This window comes from Mya arenaria, chromosome 13 (genome assembly GCF_026914265.1).
Source record: "Mya arenaria isolate MELC-2E11 chromosome 13, ASM2691426v1".
Classification (NCBI taxonomy): Eukaryota; Metazoa; Mollusca; class Bivalvia; order Myida; family Myidae; genus Mya; species Mya arenaria.
Window position 1 is genome coordinate 21,987,226 of NC_069134.1, and position 21,608 is coordinate 22,008,833.

The 21,608-nt window shown below is 34.8% G+C and overlaps 1 protein-coding gene across 10 annotated transcripts in view; it reads left to right on the forward strand.

The window, feature by feature from the left end:
- The window catches only part of LOC128212807 (microtubule-associated serine/threonine-protein kinase 3-like), a 123,218-nt gene that overhangs the window by 52,302 nt on the left and 49,308 nt on the right, over nucleotides 1-21,608 (forward strand). For 4 of the 10 annotated variants that reach the window (XM_052918129.1, XM_052918131.1, XM_052918130.1 and 1 more), the window contains 2 exons: nucleotides 3,261-3,495; nucleotides 5,079-5,176. In XM_052918129.1, coding sequence (XP_052774089.1) covers nucleotides 3,261-3,495; nucleotides 5,079-5,176 — 333 coding nt within the window. Of the gene's footprint in view, nucleotides 1-3,260; nucleotides 3,496-5,078; nucleotides 5,177-9,261; nucleotides 9,278-18,966; nucleotides 19,014-19,290; nucleotides 19,423-19,476; nucleotides 19,546-21,608 lie in introns of those variants that run through there. The other 6 variants (XM_052918138.1, XM_052918137.1, XM_052918133.1 and 3 more) reach the window with 6 other exon arrangements.

A 21,608-nucleotide genomic window follows, 5' to 3' on the forward strand; every position in this document is an offset into this window, starting at 1 on the left:
CGTGAATGGTAGATGCCGGGTGACCCCACAATAATGATGTGAATGGTCAATGCCGGTTGACCTCACAATGATGATGTGATGGTAGATGCCGGGTGACCACACTATAATGGCGTAAATGGTAGATGCAATAAACGAAATGGACATTAGTTTTGTAAATTTTGTGTAAATCAAGCTGGTGGAATTTAGACACAATGTGCTCTTTTCTCTGTTAGCACCCTGTCTCTCTTCTGCAGCACCCTTTTCTTTTCAAAACCTGGCTTAAACCCTATATAGGTATCTCCATGTCCCATATGTCCTTTCGTTATTTTAGATGGGGAAACTCTGTTAAATATGCACATTATTGTACGCCTCCTTTCTGTCACATGCCATATCCATTTTCATCATTTTACTCCCATTAGGACCAAGTTAAAGCTGCAGAACTGTGAAGAATCTCAATTTTGCATTATTTTAGTAATCTGAAAATTAAGGGCGATTACAGCAATGAATGACATACAGTGAATATATATGTTCTATGGAATAAGGCTGAATGATCAAGACTGGCCCTGATAAACTTTGGAGAGGGTGAGATGGTCTAGTGGTATAGGTGTCCCTCTCACCTAAGAGGTTGTGAGTTCAATCCCAACTAGGGGTACTTCACACGACCTCTCAAAATGGATTCTACCCAGGAAACAGACTCAAGAGAGATTCTATAAGTGATCAGCTTTGGTCACAATCAAGTTTAAAATGTATGTGTAGGTCCTAAAAATGCATGTGTATGGGATTATATGTTAGTTTTCACCCACCTCTACCAAAATCAACTTCTAGACTACTTTAGGCCTCTGCTAAGAACCGTAATCATACTTTGACCACTCCTTGAAAATAAGCTAAGAAACATTTTCAAGGCTAATGGTCACTATATAATGTTGAAATTGGCCTCATCATGAAGTTTAGATATCTAGATGTTCAAAGGAAACTTGAATGTTTTATCTGTCAGTTATTATCAGAAATGGCTATAATTTATCAGACTGAATATCTGTAAAAATGAATATCAAAGCCCTGGCCTTGAAATTAGATGCTTCACAGTCTCAGAGTTTTTGCGATAAGAATGACAGAAGGTGGTATGATGACATTTATATAATGGTTATTATCATGTTACAGTAGAATACTAACAATATGTTAGCTCTGTTTCAATGTTATATGTTGCAATTAGAACTAATCATGAAATGTATCTATGGTAACTTCCGACAAGATACATTATGATACAACACATTTGAAGGTGGGAACAAGTGCTTTTCCTACAGATTTTATTACAGTATGATTACTTTATAGAACAGATGACACAACACCATGGAAATTTGTTTGAAGTTCAAGTTTCATTCTCATCACAAGCATCAGCTTGAAAGTATATTATACAATACATTCTCAAACTTCAATATCCAAAGCTGCAAATTACATTTGGCCACATTAATTTAAATTGTCATACTGCAGCAAAATAGGAGGGACCAGGTGAAAACGAAAATAACATTTTCTGTTTAGTTTTAAGACAGGATGGAGAAAATAGTCATACTTTTTCCCCATATGATTGATACTTTGAGTTAAAATATTGAGTCAAATATCCTTCTGAGTGCTTTTCAAATTGAGAATTGTTGTTAATTAAGGTAAAACATTTATCTCATTAAAGCTGCACTCTCACAGATTGAACATTTTGATATTTTTTTTATTTTTTGTCCTCAGGAACAAGCCATTTTTTGCAAAAATCCATGGAAATCAGTAATACAAAACTCAGCTGACAAAAAGTTAGATCGCAGATTTTAATCTATTAAAGTTCAAAAATTGATGTTTTATGTGATTTTCTTAAACATTAGTGACGGTTTAAGCCATAAAACATTAATTTTCAAACGGAAATATGAAAATCTATGATCTGCTTTTTGTCAGTAATCTTATATTTTTAGTCTGCAGATATTTACGCAAAAAAATGCTTTTTCCAAGACAAAAAAGTTGTTAAATTGGTCAATCTGTGAGAGTGCAGCTTTAAGTACAGGCATGATTAAATGCAACATTGCCTCGCAGCTCAAATCAAACCGTTTTTTGTTGTTGTTGTTTGTTTGTTTTTTGTTGTTGTTTTTTTTTGGGGGGGGGGGGTAAAAATAGAGTTAAATATATTTATAGATCAATCAGTATTTTACAGTGAAATTGTCTTGTGGTCTTCAATGCAATAACATTAAGTGTCTGAAGTTTAGAACTCTAGAAAGAAAACAATAACAAGGTTCCAAATCTCATTGAACTGCACTGCAACTGTGAAAAACAGGAATGAGGTGGTGAATTCTAGATATTTAGAATTCTTCATATTTTCACTCTGTTTTATATGTGGATACTTGCTGTTTCATGTTTTTTGTTGGCTTTGGATCATATTCAATGTCTTTCTTATCCTTGTCCTCTAAGACACCCCTCAGTGATTCCATTCAGTCCACTTATTTTTACAGTCCAATCAAAACTCATCAACTATATTTTAAAGTAAGGGAATTCTAATGTTGTCATTGCTGCTTCTGTGAGGAAAAACAAAAATTCACAGTTGTTTTATTTTTTTATTTGTATAATTTATAACTACATGTAGAGTATCTTCGTTTAGATGGAAATAAAGTGAGTGAACTTATGTGGGAAACTTCCAGACAATTTCAATAACTATATATAAATAAAAAAGAGGTACAATAGAAAAAAGTCCTATGGGAAACATATCTGCACAAATGAAATATCTTTATCCTTGATCGGAATTTAAATGCTCCGATGTCTGATATTTTCGATGTAAATTGTTGCTTATGAAATACTCTCCAAACTCCCAAATAATATTATTAGGACTTAAGGGAATCTTTTGTCTCATTGTGTGAATTATTTTCCCTATAATATTGTGTTCTGAAGGTATATAATGCTAAGAAAATATGCTGTGAAATGGTAGATCTGTGTGATGACATGAATTTTGTGAGGTTATAAACAGTCTATAGCAGTTTGAAATAAATACAGGGCCCAAAAGTTATAAATTAAATAATGCTTGTGTCATAAAAAATCTTAAGTCTGCGCATTGCCATTATATAGGGCTGTAACAATGTTACAAAGGTATGATTTACAAGAGAGAGATTACCTTGACAACAGAATCAGGCAAGTTTTGGCATCACAATAGCCAGGAATGAAACCTAAAGCACAATATTTAGCTATATACCGATAAGTTGTAAAGGAAAACTAAAATGATTACAGTTGTACAATAGAACCATTCTTTCTATTTCCAGTCTGACCTGGGTTCTGCGGGATCGGCCCCTCTTTCTCCAGTGGGTCCACGACGCAGCCATGATGAGTTCAGTCCGCTTCAGCTACACGGCGGGATCCGACGACTCCAGAGAACCCTCTCTGAGGACAACAAGCGACGACGGGAAAGTATGCCCACAACCCCCCTGGGTGCCCCGCCTGGTTTCGGCTTATCAGGCACCCATTGTCCACCTGCATCACCTAGTCCACTTGGGCTTTGTAAGTTTGCATATGATGGTTGAATGTAATTTATTAGCTATGGCACCTATTGATACAGATTTATCATAACAAATTATGGATTCGCCTATATTTCAACAATTTTCACCATTTCAGCCCTGCTTACCCTTTTTCACACCAACTACCTGCCAACTTTATTTTGCCAAATTTAACTTCCCTTTTGAACTGTTAAATTGGTTATTGATTTAATTAATTAATGCATGATGAACTAAAATAACAGAATGAACATTCTGGGCTTGAATTTAAAGAAAAATTGTACTGGCAAAATTTTGCAAGTGCCGAAAATTTCAACTTGCACAAGTTAAAGTGCACTCTCAATATTTTTGTCCAACCCTTTGTGTTATGTAATAAAAATAAAACCTTGTTTTCTGTGTCATAACAATTCACCTTCTAAAGCTATTTCATTCTTAAACATAAAAGTCGTATTGAGAAAGTCTGAACACTACACAGTCCTTGCAAAATATCTTGCAGACAATCCCATGTTATTTAGAGATTTTTATTCGAATTTGGCTTCTTTGTCAGATGAGTTTGATCATTGTCACAGCTTATGTCAATTTTAAATATCCATTAGTTCAAAACTTGTGATTTGTTTACTTGTCTTGATGATAGACTCGGCCTCAAAATCGATATGATTTTAGCCAAGTACTGCCAGTTCAAATCTGAACACGAAATACCAGTCTACATTGTGTACTAAGCGTTAAAACACGCTTGTGTATTTGTGTTCTTGTTAGGTGTGTTTACATCAAAAAGAAAGTAGGCAAATTGAAAGTCGCTTTTTTTCCCGAGATTTTGCATGTGCAAAACTTTGCAAGAAATTTAAAACTAAACTCTAATTTTCCAATTTTCATTTTGTGAGTGTGTGTCAGTCCTAAATTCGAGCCCTGAACTGTATACTTAGTTAAAAAAAAGCCTAAGATTTTGTAGTTATAATATAATATAGCCAAATGTGTAGAGTTTGTACAAGCATGAAAATATTTTATTTTTAACAATCATCGTTAATTTTTTTTAGGGAGTCTCTGATAATAAATAGCAAAATTTGGTTAGACTCCCAACCCTACTTGAGACTGTAAGTTTACCAGTCTGGTGGATAAATAAAAATAGCAACAAGCTTTAAAGGCCTTGCTTTTCGATGTGAACAAGTTAGACCCATCCCTGGCTCTAAGAATAAAAAAATCTTCAGAAAAATTGGCATTTCTGTAATGTCAGTTGCAGACGTGAACTGTCTATTTATTCATAGTACTGTTACAGAGAGAAAGATTATTACGATATTCTTGGTATTTGTTAACTACAGCTACAAGAGAACAAGATTATTTAGTCCATCTTATTTTTGATTTTAATGGAAATATAAGATATACGATACGAGGTATCACATCACTTTTTCTAAAATCATGATGTATTTACATGGTAATTATGTTACAGGCTTTTATTAGAAAACCTTACCATATTAGCTCATAATGAGATTTGTATTTTGTAAAGGATACACATAGAAAAAAATTGTGTGTTCTTGCTGAAATAAGTGTGTATAGAATTAGAAATGATTACAAGACCTTGTTTTTTATTGCCAGCTGTTGGTGCCCTGATTGAGCCGACAAATCTGATGAAAATGAGGAACACGCTTCTCGGCCAGTCTGCCCCCTCCCTGACTGGTGTACCATTTTCTACTGTAAGTACAGGAAAGATAAATGAACCTAAAGAAACTAAATGAACCCAACGTCAGGTGAACCATTGTCACTGATGAAATTTACTGGAAAGGATAAAGAATTGTGTCCGCCTCTATTTTAAATCTTCAAGCTTTAAGTAAAGGAAAGAAATTTAAAATTGTAAGAAAATGAATCACTCCAACTTCATAAGTGAATAAATGACAGGAAACTAGAGTAAAATAAAAAAAAATTGTAATTGAATGAAAAGAAAATGTAGGATGAGCAAATAATTGCAACTGTATCAAACTGCTATCCTTGTGGTTCATGCAAATTTAAGATGTATCTTGACCTATCTGTCGTTCATGCCAAAACAATTCTGTCTGTTCAATTTCCTTTTGATTTTGTTATTTCCTATACTAGAGGAAGATGTCTGTCAAATATCTGATTATCAAATGTAAGAAAAACAACTATGGTCAAGAATACAAAATGTGTTGGCACCTGATGTTGGGATTCATTTAAAGGTAAAAATCTGTAAAAGAATAGGAAAATAATCGATTCAGTGTTTGTCGGTAAAAATTCATAATCATACTAATACAATTTTATAAACAGACACTTATTTTAGGATTAGGATTTATTTACGTCACCATAGCTGAAAGGGACTTTCATGTTTTAGTAAACTGTAAGAGAAAGCATAAACATGTGAAAACAATACCTCATTGGAAGTTCATGGGAAGAGATCAAATGCACATTAATGTGCCAGAAAATGCCTCATTTTGCTGAACTGCATTGACAAAAATGCAAATGGAATAATTTTAAGCTAGAAATCTGTTCAAATAAGTGTCTTTCTGTTGCTGTTTAGTGGCAATACAAATGCATGCATTTATTTTTTTAATTTAAAAAAAAACTGCCTTGATGTTGAGAGTCCCTTGAAGCTCTGAGGACATCTTTCATGTGACAAATGTTCCATCTGGGATGACTGTGAAATGGATATTCAATGGATGGAAACTGGAAGGTTCTATGTACTTGTTTATTTACAGTTGTTTAGAACTTTGTTGCTTTTATCCTTATTTATGTATATATACGGAGGTGGTTCATTGACAGGTCATAAACAGCTTTAAGCCTTGCACAGGGGAAATCAGTTCTTTTTTTCCTGTCTTATTAGGGAAATCATATGGTAGAATAATTATTTTTCGAAGAATACAGGAGGTATTGCCATAGCCTTGATGTTATTAGCTGACTCTTATTAGCAGAATCATATCACTGAAGTTATTCTTGGTTACTTAATTAAGTTTGGTTACAAACACAGTAAGAATAAATTTTTCATTATTCTGAATTGACATGTTGATTTGTAGAAAACAAACACAATTTTATCTGTTAGTAAGAAATGCAGCACTTGAGTTGTAAAATATGACAAGGGGAAATAACCCATGCTGGAGGAAAACATAGAAGATGCAGTTGTCTCTCTTGGACCCCCAAGAAGACTACAAGATAGATAATTCAGGAATGTTTGCTGTAGACTGCTGCTAGACGTACCTCCCATAGAAAAATAGAGATCTGTCCTTGAATGCCATCTTTTTAGTGGATTTTTTTTCTTAAATAGGCATGTGTTGCTTTTTATTCATAACTTGATACTTTTATATTATTATTATTATTATTATTATTTTTATAAGTGTACTTTTCACACTTTTGAGGGATAAGAAAAACAGAATAAAAATTAGTTATCAACTAAGTTTTTTTATGGAAAAAGAATGTAAAAGCGTATGAATCATTGGCGTAAAAAGTAGCGTTATATAGATGGATTAATATCGTTAGTGATGGTGTATAGTTTGGGTATTTATAACAGTTTGGATGGCCTTGCCGTGCCTGGGGACGATGAATCATTTAGAAGCCCCCCCCTCACAGTGGTCAGCAGGAAATGCCCTTATAAGAGCCAATGTGGGTGCACAAGCTTCTAAATAACTCACTAATTAAACTAAATAATGACTAAATTGTTTTCATTACTAAATGGATATTTGGTGGTTTTAGTCTCCTTAATGGATTTTTGGTTTCCTAATAATTTTGATGTGAATCTGTCCAGAGATTCCCTTGGCTGTCTCATTAGCCTAAACACTAAAAGGGTTTAATTGAATTTCAATTGTTTTTAGGTTTTATTGATTAAATGCTAACAGGCAATTAGAATGATGTATACAATGATGTATACAGACATCAATGTGACTGTGTCTGTTACTCCTTGGTATACAACATCAGTTTGTCGTTTAAATTGTCTCCCTTGAAATATTAATTTGGTCTTGAAAAATCTTTTATCAGAATCTAGAAGCTTAATATGTTCATAGATTGGCAGGAAATATTGTATTCCATGCTGTTTATCTTTCATCTTGCAAAAATATATTGGTATCTTGAATGGTTTAGAATACATCTTTAATATCTTGAGAAGATTATACCAATGACTGGTGTTTTGTTATTAGTTTGACTATTCAAAGAATGAGGAGAGCTACACTACTCACATTAGTGTTGGCATCACACCTTGGTTAAGATTCATGTCATAATGTCAGCAAATACATCATGAATTGCATTGAAACTTGAGATGTGTATTCCCAACTATCCAACCGACTTCATTAATGTAGTTAGATAACACTAATTTGAAAAAAATGCAAATTATGGGCTTTTATTATTCAACTTAGAAGTTCTGGTTAAGGTTTTGCATGGAAGCACATATAGGTTAATATCTCAGGAACTACTTGAGGTATTGCATTGAGACTTTATTCAATGGAACTCAACCATCCAACTAACTTAATTAACCAAGTAAGATAACTCTATCCTGCATAAAATGCAAATTATGGCCCTTTATTTTTCAACTGAGAAATACTGGTCAAGGTTTTGCATGTAACCACATTTAAGTGAATATCTCAGTAATGATTATCATGTATCACATTGCAACATTATACAAGGGCTACCAAATATCAACAAGTTAGATAAATCTATCGTCCATATAATATACATTTTTGCCTCTTTCTTATTTGACTTAGAAATCATGGTTAAGGTTTTGCATGTAAACATATATAAGTCAATAACTTAGCCAATTCCCGGGTGGACCTGGTCACCTCTGATGTGATTGGTTATGAAATCCTTTCTACGACCATTCACACTGTACCACTGCGCTTGGCATGTACAGAAGTTGTCAGTTCCTTGCAAAGGTGAAGGCACCTAGTACTGGTTAACCGCCTGATATTCTGCCCAGGATAGGTGTGCGGTGGTTAAACTGTCACTCTGACCGTTCAATGTGCGCACGCCGGGACCCAGAGTATAAACTACTAACACCACCACCACTATTTCATATATTGCATGAAACTTTATACAATCAAGTGTGATAACTCTATATTGCTTTTAATGCAAATTTTGCTCTTTTATTTATTTACGTTTTGCATCTAATCTCATTTTACAGTGATTCATGTGAGTTTCACCAAAACTTTGCAAGTGGCCGAATAGTGGAGCAAACAGTCTCTGTGAAGCTCTTGTGTTGATAGCCATCATTTCTTGTACTAGCAAATTACTGTTTAATAGTGGATAGGTATGTACAGCTTTCCTGGATTGTTTTATATTGATTGGACAGTATTACATTACATGCATCTATAAGTCCTATGACAGCCGGGCGTGAAGCTTATAGTATTGAACCTCAAGCAAAGCAGGAGTGTGTGAATGCATTCACTTTTAGGGCTTCCAACATTTGTAGGAATTAATGAACATTTTAGAGGAGAAAGCACTTTCGTGGATTTAAGGATGCAAGTTTTTTTCTTTTTCTTTTAGTGTTACCTAAAAAGAAGGGTTGATTCTCTTGAACTCGGGAAGATTTATGGTGCTTTTAGTGTTGCATGTTAAGGGAACTTGCCTTATTTCACGTATGCATCAGATAATCAATGATCAGGCTGCAGTAGTGTTATTCCCTGTGCGGACAGTTTTGCGCACGACTCTGAAGAAATCATTCAAAAAATTTGATTAAGTTTTGAATGCAATAATTGGGTAATATACTGTGAATATTTAAATTCAATGAAAATATTGTAAAGTGTCAATCATAAGTGTTAACGCTTTGTTACTTACCTGTTTACTTTTATTGAAATGGATTGCAAGTAATGTGGATATAATTTATTTATCTTTGGATTCACTTTTTGCATTATAATCTCTACTTTACAAATTATTTGAAAGATTTGTTTAGCTGTTATACGTTAGCATACAATCTGCTTCTTTGATATTGAGTAATCTTTCCACTCAAATAATTCTCTAAGAGTACAAAAAAAAATCTCATGTGATTTATTAACTGTTATTCTGTTGTACTTAAATATTTCTCAACTTCGGTTTGTTAGGTATTAAATAGAGAGTAATATATTGTCAATTACATATTCAGTTTTCTCATATATCTGAGCTTTATCGCTATGAATTTCTCCAGTTTCACTTACCATATGTGTTTATGGTTTCTTATTTTGTGATTGAATTTTATTTTGAAAATATTAACTTTCAGTGAGAGGAAATTTTGTGAAATTGCTTATTTCTGAGGAAAGATTTTGATTAAAATGTTGTTGTTGTTTTGTAGAAAAATATATTACAACAGCAAAAGCCAATAGACAAGATATATATTACCACGTGACACTGTCTATTTGTTCGCACAATACTAATTTAATTCCATTAGTTCTAATATTTATCTCAATGTTTTCAATTTCAAAGTGTGTATGAATGTTTTAATCATCATTTGCTGAACTTTCACCTGTACACATTTTGTCAGCAAGAACGTACACGCTTAATGTTTGCAGACACATATATTCAACTTTGTCAATGTGTCACTTTTTATAATAGCAGTCTTTTAAACTGTACGTCAACAGTTTGTTTAATCGTTTGGAATCCGCCAGCTTTTCTGACCCTCAAAAGACTGCGTTTGGTTGTTGTGGCCTTAAACCAATCTATTTAAAGTCTGGTTATGAAACTGTTTCACATACAGAAATGCATGCATGGAGTTAACACGTTTTCATAATAAAGTATGAATGTGATTAATCAGGGCTATCACATGCACAATGAATAGGGTCACAACAGTGGTGGTGTGTGGGGGGGGGGGGCATGCATTCATTCATTGATGCATTGAGCAAGGCTTATCAATGATGTTGGCGCGGGAATAAAGGTTTCTAATTAAAATTGTAATAAATCCTGGGTGAAGCTTTTAAGTTCCCCATTGAAGATTGTGGCTGCTTGGAACTGGAAAATCACAAAATAGTTAGAATAATTTACACCATACAAAACTTATTAATCCTTTAAAAGTGTTAGCGTACATGTTTTGTTTTCATTTGTTGAATCCTCAAAAAGCAAATTTGTTAGAGGGTGTGGGGGTGTATATAGGAGTGAGCATGTTGGTTGTGATTTTAACTCTTATGGTTTTTACAGTTTCCAGATAAGGGTAAACAGATTTAAACAATCTTAGATATACATGGGCTTGGTACTTCATAAAATACAATGAAGTCAAGTTCGTTTTGGCCCCTTTTCAACTTATAATTTGCAAAAACACTTACTGTTCCTGTGTCCAGGCATGTGGGGGTATTTGTTACTCCTGTGACAGCTCTAGTTTCAAGTACTTCAGATATAAAGCTTTCGATTTCAGTCAAATCAAATTAATTAGACAGAGTAAAATTGTTGAGACATAGATTGTAAGACGTATGTTTTATAGTACATGCAGTATTTGAGATGTATTCGTATTCAGGTCTATATGCATAACATGACATTCCCTTTCTGCCTGGCTAATCAGTCTTTGTTTGTTGTTGAACAACATTGTAAAATCAATATAAGGAGTTAATTAAGCCTTCACCATTATTTATGGATGTCCAGGAAATTCATATTAGCTGGGATAAGAAACTCATCATTGTTATTAACCTGCAAGGAAATAGTATAAAAGCGATATATTGCATGTTCTTGGTAAGCTGTCTTAAAGAAACAATGCATATTTTATGATATCCTCTCCTTTCATGATGATCTAAAGGGTTTTGTGGTCTCTAATGGGTAATCTGAAGTAAATTTCCAGCTCTCGAGTGGCCATATATAGGTTTCCAGTAGACAGTAGTTTGTGAGTAGCCTTTGTTTCATAAATATTCAATTATTGCAGTTGTATTTATTTTATATCTTATGAAACCATATGTTTGTGTGTTCAATGAGAGTTTTATACAGACGCGTACTGCAATACTTGATATTGGTGCAATTTTGATGTTGCACATTTGAGACATTGTAGAATATGTTTGGATGGGAAAAGTTGGACTTGTCACTTGCTCTGCTTGTGCAAAATCACTAAAACTCTTTTATAATAATTTGGTCAAAAACATTAAATCATTTCAGAAATTTGATACACAAATAGTCATGGTCTCAATAAAAAATACCCTTATTGTATAGTTTCGTGCTATTGCCAAAACTTGTGTGGAGTTGTTCCCCTTGATCACTTGATAAAAAGATGAGCACTGGGGCTGTTTATTGTGCTCTTGTTCTATTTTAACTGTTTGCAAAAGACGTTTTTTGTTGTTGTGACAGCTATGTTCAGCCTTACCAATGTCCCATTTCAGACAGTCTGGTCAGTGATGGTATCAATATGATTTACAAGTATGACCACTGTCTCATCCCAGACAGTCTGGTCAGTGATGCTTTCAATATGACTGACAAGTACGACCACTGTCTCATCTCAGACAGTCTGGTCAGTGATGCTTTCAATATGACTGACAAGTATGACCACTGTCTCATCTCAGACAGTCTGGTCAGTGATGGTTTTAATATGACTTCCAAGTATGACTACTGGCTCATCTCAGACAGTCTGGTTAGTGATGGTTTCAATATGATTTGCAAGTATGACCACTGTCTCATCTCAGACAGTCTGGTTAATGATGGTTTCAATATGATTTGCAAGTATGACCACTGTCTCATCTCAGACAGTCTGGTCAGTGATGGTTTTAATATGACTTCCAAGTATGACTACTGGCTCATCTCAGACAGTCAGGTTAATGATGGTTTCAATATGATTTGCAAGTATGACCACTGTCTCATCTCAGACAGTCAGGTTAATGATGGTTTCAATATGATTTACAAGTATGACCACTGTCTCACCTCAGACAGTCTGGTTAGTGATGGTTTCAATATGATTTGCAAGTATGACCACTGTCTCATCTCAGACAGTCTGGTTAGTGATGGTATCAATTTGATTTACAAGTATGACCACTGTCTTATCTCAGACAGTTTGGTAAGTGATGGTTTCAATATGATTTGCAAGTATTACCACTGTCTCATCTCAGACAGTCTGGTCAGTGTTGGTTTCAATATGACTTACAAGTATGACCACTGTCTCATCTCAGACAGTCTGGTCAGTGTTGGTTTCAAAATGACTTACAAGTATGACCACTGTCTCATCTCAGACAGTCTGGTCAGTGATGGTTTCAATATGATTTGCAAGTATGACCACTGTCTCAGACAGTCTGGTAAGTGATGGTTTCAATATGATTTGCAAGTATGACCACTGTCTCACCTCAGACAGTCTGGTCAGTGTTGGTTTCAATATGATTTGCAATTATGAAGACTGTCTCACCTCAGACAGTCTGGTCAGTGATGTTTTCAATATGATATGCAAGTATGACCACTGTCTCATCTCAGACAGTCTGGTCAGTGATGATTTCAAAATGGTATCCACGTATGCAACCACTGTCCCATTTCAGGCAGTCTGTCTGTGGTCAGTGTTGGTTTCAAAATGAATACAAGTATAACCAATATCCCATATTTCTGGTCCATGTCTGTTTCAATATGATATTGGTTTATAACAAATGCCACACACTCTGCATGGGAAGTTATTCTAATACCCCTCATATTGTCACTCTGTGATGAAAACTTTTGGTATTATTCATTCAATTAACTTAGAGGCAGTTTGATGCCTGTCTGCATAGAAAAAGAGATTATTTCCAGACTGAATTGCCATTGATTCCGAGCCAGAACAAATTATGATGCCACAAACACTACAATTGTAATTATAGGGATTCTGCCAAGTTCATTGGACCATGGCCAATCAATTAAATCACAATGTCTATGGTGTTATAAAAGCAATCTTATCATCAACCATTTTATTCATATATTGATCAGCAAATAAATCTTGCATATAGCTTCTATCTTATGTCCAATGAAATCTGTTTTGCCTATATCATTGTGAATATGTGCACAATTTTCTACAGAAGATTATGTTTTGCAGAATTTTTCTTCTCCATGTTGCCGTTTCTTGTGAATCCTTTTGATTAATCATTGGTTGCATTTATTGCCATAACCTGTTCACTCTCCTGACAAACCACATTAAAAATGGCCTAATTTATTGTATTTAACAGTGAAATCTTCTAAATGGTATAAGTTGGAACAGGCAAATGGTATTTCAGAAGTGTTCACATATACAGGCATTTAACGCTGCCAATGCTCTGTCAGAAGAGTTCACAGGTAAAGGCAATAGATACAGCCAATGGTCTGTCAGAAGTGTTCACTGGTAGAGGCAATAAATGAAGACAATGGTCTGTCAGAAGTTTTCACTGGTAAAGACAATAAATGAAGTCAATGGTCTGTCAGAAGTGTTCACTGGTATAGACAATAAATGCAGCCAATGGTCTGTCAGAAGTGTTCACTTGTAAAGACAATAAATGAAGTCAATGGTCTGTCAGAAGTTTTCACTGGTAAAAACAATAAATGCAGCCAATGGTCTGTCAGAAGTGTTCACTGGTAAAGGCAATAAATGAAGCCAATAGTCTGTCAGAAGTGTTCACTGGTAAAGGCAATATATAAAACCAATGGTATGTCAGAAGTGTTCATATATACAGCAATAAATGAAGTCAATGGTCTGTCAGATGTTTTCACTGGTAAAGGCAATAAATGAAGTCAATGGTCTAACAGAAGTGTTCACTGGTAAAGGCAATAAATGAAGTCAATGCTCTGTCAGAACTGTTCATTGGTGAAGACAATAAATGAAGTCAGTGGTCTGTCAGAAGTGTCCTCTGGTACAGGCAATAAATGATGCTAATGTTCTGTCAGAAGTGTTCACTGGTTAAGGAAGTGTTAACTGGTAAAGGCAATAAATGAAGCCAATGGTCTGTCAGAAGTGTTCACTGGTAAAGGCAATATATGAAGCCAATGGTCTGTCAGAAGTGTTCACTGGTAAAGGCAATATATAAAACGAATGGTATGTCAGAAGTGTTCACATATACAGCAATAAATGAAGTCAATGGTCCGTCAGATGTGTTCACTGGTAAAGGCATTAGATAAAGCCAATGGTCTGTCAGAAGTGTTCACTAGTAAAGGCAATATATGAAGCATGTGATCTGTCAGAAGTGATCACATAAATGGCAATAAATGATATCAATGGTATGTCAGAAGTTTCCATTGGTAAAGGCAATAAATGAAGCCAATGGTATGTCAGAAGTGTTCACTGGTAAGGCAATATATGAAGCATGTGATTAGTCAAAATCATTGGTAAAGGCAATAGATGCATCTACTGGTCTGTCAGAATTGTTCACTGGTAAAGGCAATAAATGAAGGCAATAGTCTGTCAGAAGTGTTCACTGGTTAAGGCAATAAATGAAGCCAATGGCCTGTCAGAAGTGTTCACATATATAGCAATAAATGAAGTCAATGGTCTGTCAGAAATTTTCAGTGGTAAAGGTAATACATGAAGTCAATAGTCTGTCATAAGTTTTCACTGGTAAAGGCAATAAATGAAGCCAATGGTCTGTCAGAAGTGTTCACTGGTAAAGGAAATAAATGAAGTCAATTGTCTGTCAGAAGTGTCCTCTGGTACAGGCAATAAATGATGCTAATGTTCTGTCAGAAGTGTTCACTGGTTAAGGAAGTGTTAACTGGTAAAGGCAATAAATGAAGCCAATGGTCTGTCAGAAGTGTTCACTGGTAAAGGCAATAGATGAAGCCAATGGTCTGTCAGAACTGTTCACTAGTAAAGGCAATATATAAAACCAATGGTATATCAGAAGTGTTCACATATACAGCAATAAATGAAGCCAATGGTATGTCAGAAGTGTTCACTGGTAAGGCAATATATGAAGCATGTGATTAGTCAAAATCATTGGTAAAGGCAATAAATGCATCGACTGGTCTGTCAGAATTGTTCACTGGTAAAGGCAATAAATGAAGGCAATAGTCTGTCAGAAGTGTTCTTTGGTTAAGGCAATAAATGAAGCCAATGGTATGTCAGAAGTGTTCACATATATGGCAATAAATGAAGTCAATGGTCTGTCAGAAATTTTCAGTGGTAAAGGTAATACATGAAGTCAATAGTCTGTCATAAGTTTTCACTGGTAAAGGCAATAAATGAAGCCAATGGTCTGTCAGAAGTGTTCACTGGTAAAGGAAATAAATGAAGTCAATTGTCTGTCAGAAGTGTCCTCTGGTACAGGCAATAAATGATGCTAATGTTCTGTCAGAAGTGTTCACTGGTTAAGGAAGTGTTAACTGGTAAAGGCAATAAATGAAGCCAATGGTCTGTCAGAAGTGTTCACTGGTAAAGGCAATAGATGAAGCCAATGGTCTGTCAGAACTGTTCACTGGTAAAGGCAATATATAAAACCAATGGTATATCAGAAGTGTTCACATATACAGCAATAAATGAAGCCAATGGTATGTCAGAAGTGTTCACTGGTAAGGCAATATATGAAGCATGTGATTAGTCAAAATCATTGGTAAAGGCAATAAATGCATCGACTGGTCTGTCAGAATTGTTCACTGGTAAAGGCAATAAATGAAGGCAATAGTCTGTCAGAAGTGTTCACTGGTTAAGGCAATAAATGAAGCCAATGGTATGTCAGAAGTGTTCACATATATGGCAATAAATGAAGTCAATGGTCTGTCAGAAATTTTCAGTGGTAAAGGCAATTATAACATGAAGTCAATAGTCTGTCAGAAGTTTTCACTGGTAAAGGCAATAAATGAAGCCAATGGTCTGTCAGAAGTGTTCACTGGTAATGGCAATAAATGAAGTCAATGGTCTGTCAGTATTTCTCACTGGTAAAGGCAATAGATGCATCTAGTGGTCTGTCAGAAGTGTTCACTGGTAAAGGAAATAATTGCAGCCAATGGCCTGTCAGAAATGTTCACTGGTAAAGGCAATAGATAAAGCCAATAGTCTGTCAGAAGTGTTCACTGGTAAAGGCAATAAAGGCAGCCAATAGTCTGTCAGAAGTGTTCACTGGTAAAGGCAATAAATGAAGCCAATGGTCTGTCAGAAGTGTTCACTGGTAAAGGCAATAAATGAAGCCAATGGTCTGTCAGAAGTGTTCACTGGTTAAGGAAATAGATGCATCTACTGGTCTGTCAGAAGTGTTCACTGGTAAAGGAAATAGATGCAGCCAATGGCCTGTCAGAAATGTTCACTGGTAAAGGCAATAAATGAAGCCAATGGTCTGTCAGAAGTGTTCACTGATTAAGGCAATAGATAAAGCCAACGGTCTGCCAGAAGTGTTCACTGGTAAAGGAAATAGATGCAGCCAACGGTCTGTCAGAAGTGTTCACTGGTAAAGGAAATAGATGCAGCCAATGGTCTGTCAGAAGTGTTCACTGGTAGAGGAAATATATTCAGTCAATGGTCTGTCAGAATTGTTCACTGGCAGAGGAAATAAATGCAGCCAATGGCTTGTCAGAAGTGTTCACTGGTAAAGGAAATATATTCAGCCAATGGTCTGTCAGAAGTGTTCACTGGCAGAGGAAATAAATGCAGCCAACGGTCCGTCAGAAGTGTTCACTGGCAGAGGAAATAAATGCAGCCAACGGTCTTACAGAAGTGTTCACTGGCAGAGGAAATAAATGCAGCCAATGGCTTGTCAGAAGTGTTCACTGGCAGAGGAAATAAATGCAGCCAATGGTCTGTCAGAAATGTTCACTGGTAAAGGAAATAGATGCAGCCAATGGTCTGTCAGAAGTGTTCACTGGCAGAGGAAATAGATGCAGCCAATGGCTTGTCAGAAGTGTTCACTGGCAGAGGAAATAAATGCAGCCAATGGCTTGTCAGAAGTGTTCACTGGCAAAGGAAATATATTCAGCCAATGGTCTGTCAGATGTGTTCACTGGCAGAGGAAATAAATGCAGCCAATGGCCTGTCAGAAGTGTTCACTCTTCACTTGTCACTCTTATTCGGTGAGCATTTTGCAAACCATTTGCCTTTATCAGCGAACACTTAAAACTGGTCAACTTTTGTATTTTGACTTTCTAGCTGTAAAGATTGTTTGTAATGACAAAATTAGGTTGAGCTTCAGCAAAATCTACTAGACATTACTAACCTGGTGTGAAGTTCAACAAGTCTGAAGGGTGCTTGTGCATGGTGTGTTTGTCATTTCAATACTAAGTTTCTTTTGCCAACAATTTATTCAGTTCCTCGTTCAATATCTTGCATACAGATCAGAAAATCGAAAAAAAAACATTATTGTATTTTGTTGATCTCAGCAGAAATATTGATTATAGAATTATTTATTTAACACAGGTTTGCACATCTGTTATATGATCTTTCTCACCGAGATCAATCACTATAGAATTATGACTGTATCATTAACGATGATTGATTTCTTGGACAGATAAATACTATCATAATAGTATATGTGTGATGATTGTTAATGAAGATAAATGACAAACTTCCGTTAGATCTGACTGGCTTTATGCGGCTAGTAGTTGTTTATTTATCAGCAGTACCTCATATTTTACATGCAAAATATTTTAATGTCATCATTTTGTTCAGTCAGTGTGTTAGCTCAAAATATTCTATTAAGAATATATATTGTTATGCTTTGTATGCGAAGTTATCACATTTCGAAGACAAACAATTGCCCTATCAGTCATGGTATTGTCAAGCCTTGGTGTTGTCGTGGTGAGAAAAAAAATGATTGATTGCCATCCTCTTGTTTGAGAGGAAGATATAAGGACTCTCATTTATCTATATTTTTCATTTACCTTTTTTTTGTATATATGGTAATAAAACAAACTACTATAATTTTTATACACTCTCTGTGATAATTTTAAATAGTCTATACTTTAATTGAAAATTATCTATAATTTAATGGAAACTAATATACTTACGTGTACATGAGCATTATAATTGAATTGTTTATGTTCTAAATTTATTGTCTTGATTTTAAGACAGAACTGTTTAAAAACAAGATTAATGGGCCGTTGAATAAAACGCATCATGAGTCCAATGTGCCTGAAATTAAATACACTTGTCAAGCAGCACATTTTGTAAAACAATAGGCCAGCTAATCACGTTTAAATCAAAGACGTAATTGATTGAGTGTGCCCCATTATTTGATACATATTAAGTCTGGGCTTTTGGTATGAGACCACAAAGTGGAAGCAAGAAATAACATGATCAAGTCTGATAGCTTTCATGTAGGCAATCAAAAGGAAATCATTGCAAGTAGCGTAGGCAAGTAATTTTGGGGGAGTGTTTGTGGTACCCAGCATGGAGAAACTGAACTATAATAATATGTCAATAACTAATTTGCAACTTGATTGGCTTTGAGTCCAATATCCTGTGATACAACCCGATCTATGTCGCAGCAATGCACCTATTTTGAATGATCGTTTTGTACAGATAAAAAATGAAGGTCTAAGATCTCTCCCCTCCCTTATCAGGAACTAACACCCTCCCCCCCTCTCTAATGAGATCGTGGATCCACTGCTGCTTCATGGGAAACAGATTTCCCACAGATTTTCTGGTAGCATGTGTGGCATAGAAATGGTGTTCCATTGGCATACCTAGGTGCATTTTTGCTGATAAACACCAATATTTATGTCTTATGGTGGAGCTCTAATGTTCCTTTGTACTTGGCAGTGGGTATTATTGTGTTAGTAGTAATTATGTGATTGTATTGGACTTCAGGAGTATTTACTAACAATCAAGTACTTTGACTGTGAAAATCGTATAAATATTGACTGTACATGTTACGCTCAGTTTTATGATCCATAATAAAGTTGATCATGGAAATAGTTGTTACAAATACGCTATAACAAATACTATATCCCTGTTGAATAAGCGCACTTGGGTAAATACGTAACAGTGCATTCATGGTTTCGGCTTAAATATTTCATGCTATGATCTGAGGCTAATGAAATACTGTATTATAGTAGACGAGTGAAGGATTTATAAATGAATTTGTTATACAGCTAATTGTACAACTAGAAGGATCAGTGTTTACGTCAATAAAATGATTTTCAAAATATTTTGGATCTTAATCAGTGTGTATGCGTTTTTGTTTCTTTTCATACTTTATATGATACTTGACTATGAATCATCAGTTTTCGTCAAGTTCTATTCTAATAGGAAGTTATAGGAAGTGTTTTTTATGCTGGATATGGTTGTAAGGTTTGCAATGATCAATATGCGTCAGTCTGGTTAATTGATAGTCAAATATTTATATTGTACTTCTGTGGTTTTTGCTGATTGATACTAGTTTCTGTTCGATTTAGTAATTTCAATACTACAAGAATGATATACTTTATCTTAAGTTTTCATCTTAGAATTATATACTAGTGTATCTTAAGTTCTCTTCTTAGAATGATAAACTATATATCTTAAGTTCTCGTCTTAGAATGATATACTGTATCTTAAGTTCTTGTCTTAGAATGATATAATGTACCTTCAGTTCTCATCTTAGAACGATATACTGTATCTTAAGTTCTCGTCTTAGAATGATATACTGTATCTTAAGTTCTTGTCTTAGAATGATATAATGTATCTTCAGTTTTCATCTTAGAATGATATACTGTATCTTAAGTTCTTGTCTTAGAATGATATAATGTATCTTCAGTTCTCATCTTAGAATGATATACTGTATCTTAAGTTCTTGTCTTAGAATGATATACTATATCTTCATTTCTAATCTTAGAATTATATATTGTATCTTAAGTATTGTCTTAGAATGATATACTATATCTTTAGTTCTTGTCTTAGAATGATATTAATTGTTTAAATGCTTCATTTATTCATCGGAATATTCATTGGAATCGGAAAATAGATGCCATGTCGGTAAGATAAAAATTTGGTGACCCAATATGGAAAAATATGGTGTCACTGCTCGACCAGTCCTGGACCATTATGGCGTTCGGTCATTTATATTTTAGACATGATATATACTTATCTTTAGAACTCTTCTTAAAAGAATGATATACTATATTTTCAGTACTCATCTTTGAATGATATACAGTATATTTTCAGTATTCATCTGAGAAAGAGCTTATAAGGATATACTATATCTTTAGTACTCATCTTAGAATGATAATACCTAATCTTCAGTACTCATATTAAAATGATATACTGTATCTTAAGTTCTTGTCTTAGAATGATATAATGTATCCTCAGTACTCGTCTTGGAATTATATACTGTATTTTAGTACCTGTCCAAGCTTCACCTTTAAGTTGATAATAATATGTTCAGCTATCAGACAGTTATGCAACAGTTAATTGTAACCCCCCCCCCCCCATGTCCGGGGAATAGTGACTTTGACTTTGATTTGACTTTCCAAACAGTCATGAACTGCTAGTAAAATCCCTACCAAATGCCCCAGGGACCCTGGGTTATGCCCTGGGGGCGCCATGGTAACAATTGACTGGTGCATTAAGTTTTCTAATGGCATCATGCAGTCTACAGTCATTTGGACTCTTGAACAGGTAGAGAGTTATGGAGTATGTGCTGCTGTGTACAGTGTACCAATAAACAAAGAAGAATAATGCCCTTCTTAAATGGCAATATCCTGCATTTGTACTGTTCTCAGTAAGGTATCTTTAGACGAAAGGTACATCTAGATTCGTATCACTGTTTTTGCTCAGAATTGCAATATTGTGATTGTTTTGTGCGTGGGAAGGCTCCAGGCCATTGTAGGTTTTACCTTTTATAATTTAACATCTTAATAGTAAATTGAGGGGTGAAAGCGAAAAGGTTCTAAGTGACATTAAATAAAAAAGCATATAGAGCCTTTTCACTTTCACCCCTCAAATTATCAATTTATTTATTTGTACATAAGACTGGGTTAAATAGGTAATTAGTCAAATAGATTCACACCACCTGCTGTCAGAGAGATGAAGGATGATTTATTGTACATCAATTTATTCAAAATTGCTTTAACATTGACAGTTATGGCTGAAACATTCATTTGATTGATTCTGGATAAGTTTATTTGCTAAGAAAGCCTATGGTGCATAGTAACATTCGCCCACATGCCCTACTGCATTTATAAAGCATGAACACATGAATAAATGTGATCTATCAATACCGTAAATACATGTTACAAATTAAAACATTACATAACCTGTTGTTGCTAAATTAAAATGTGTTGTATGTTGTAGGATACAATTGTTTTAGTAATGGGCAAAAGCCTATATTTAGAGGCAGTGAACAGAATTCAGGGTTCGAATTTAGACTCACATAC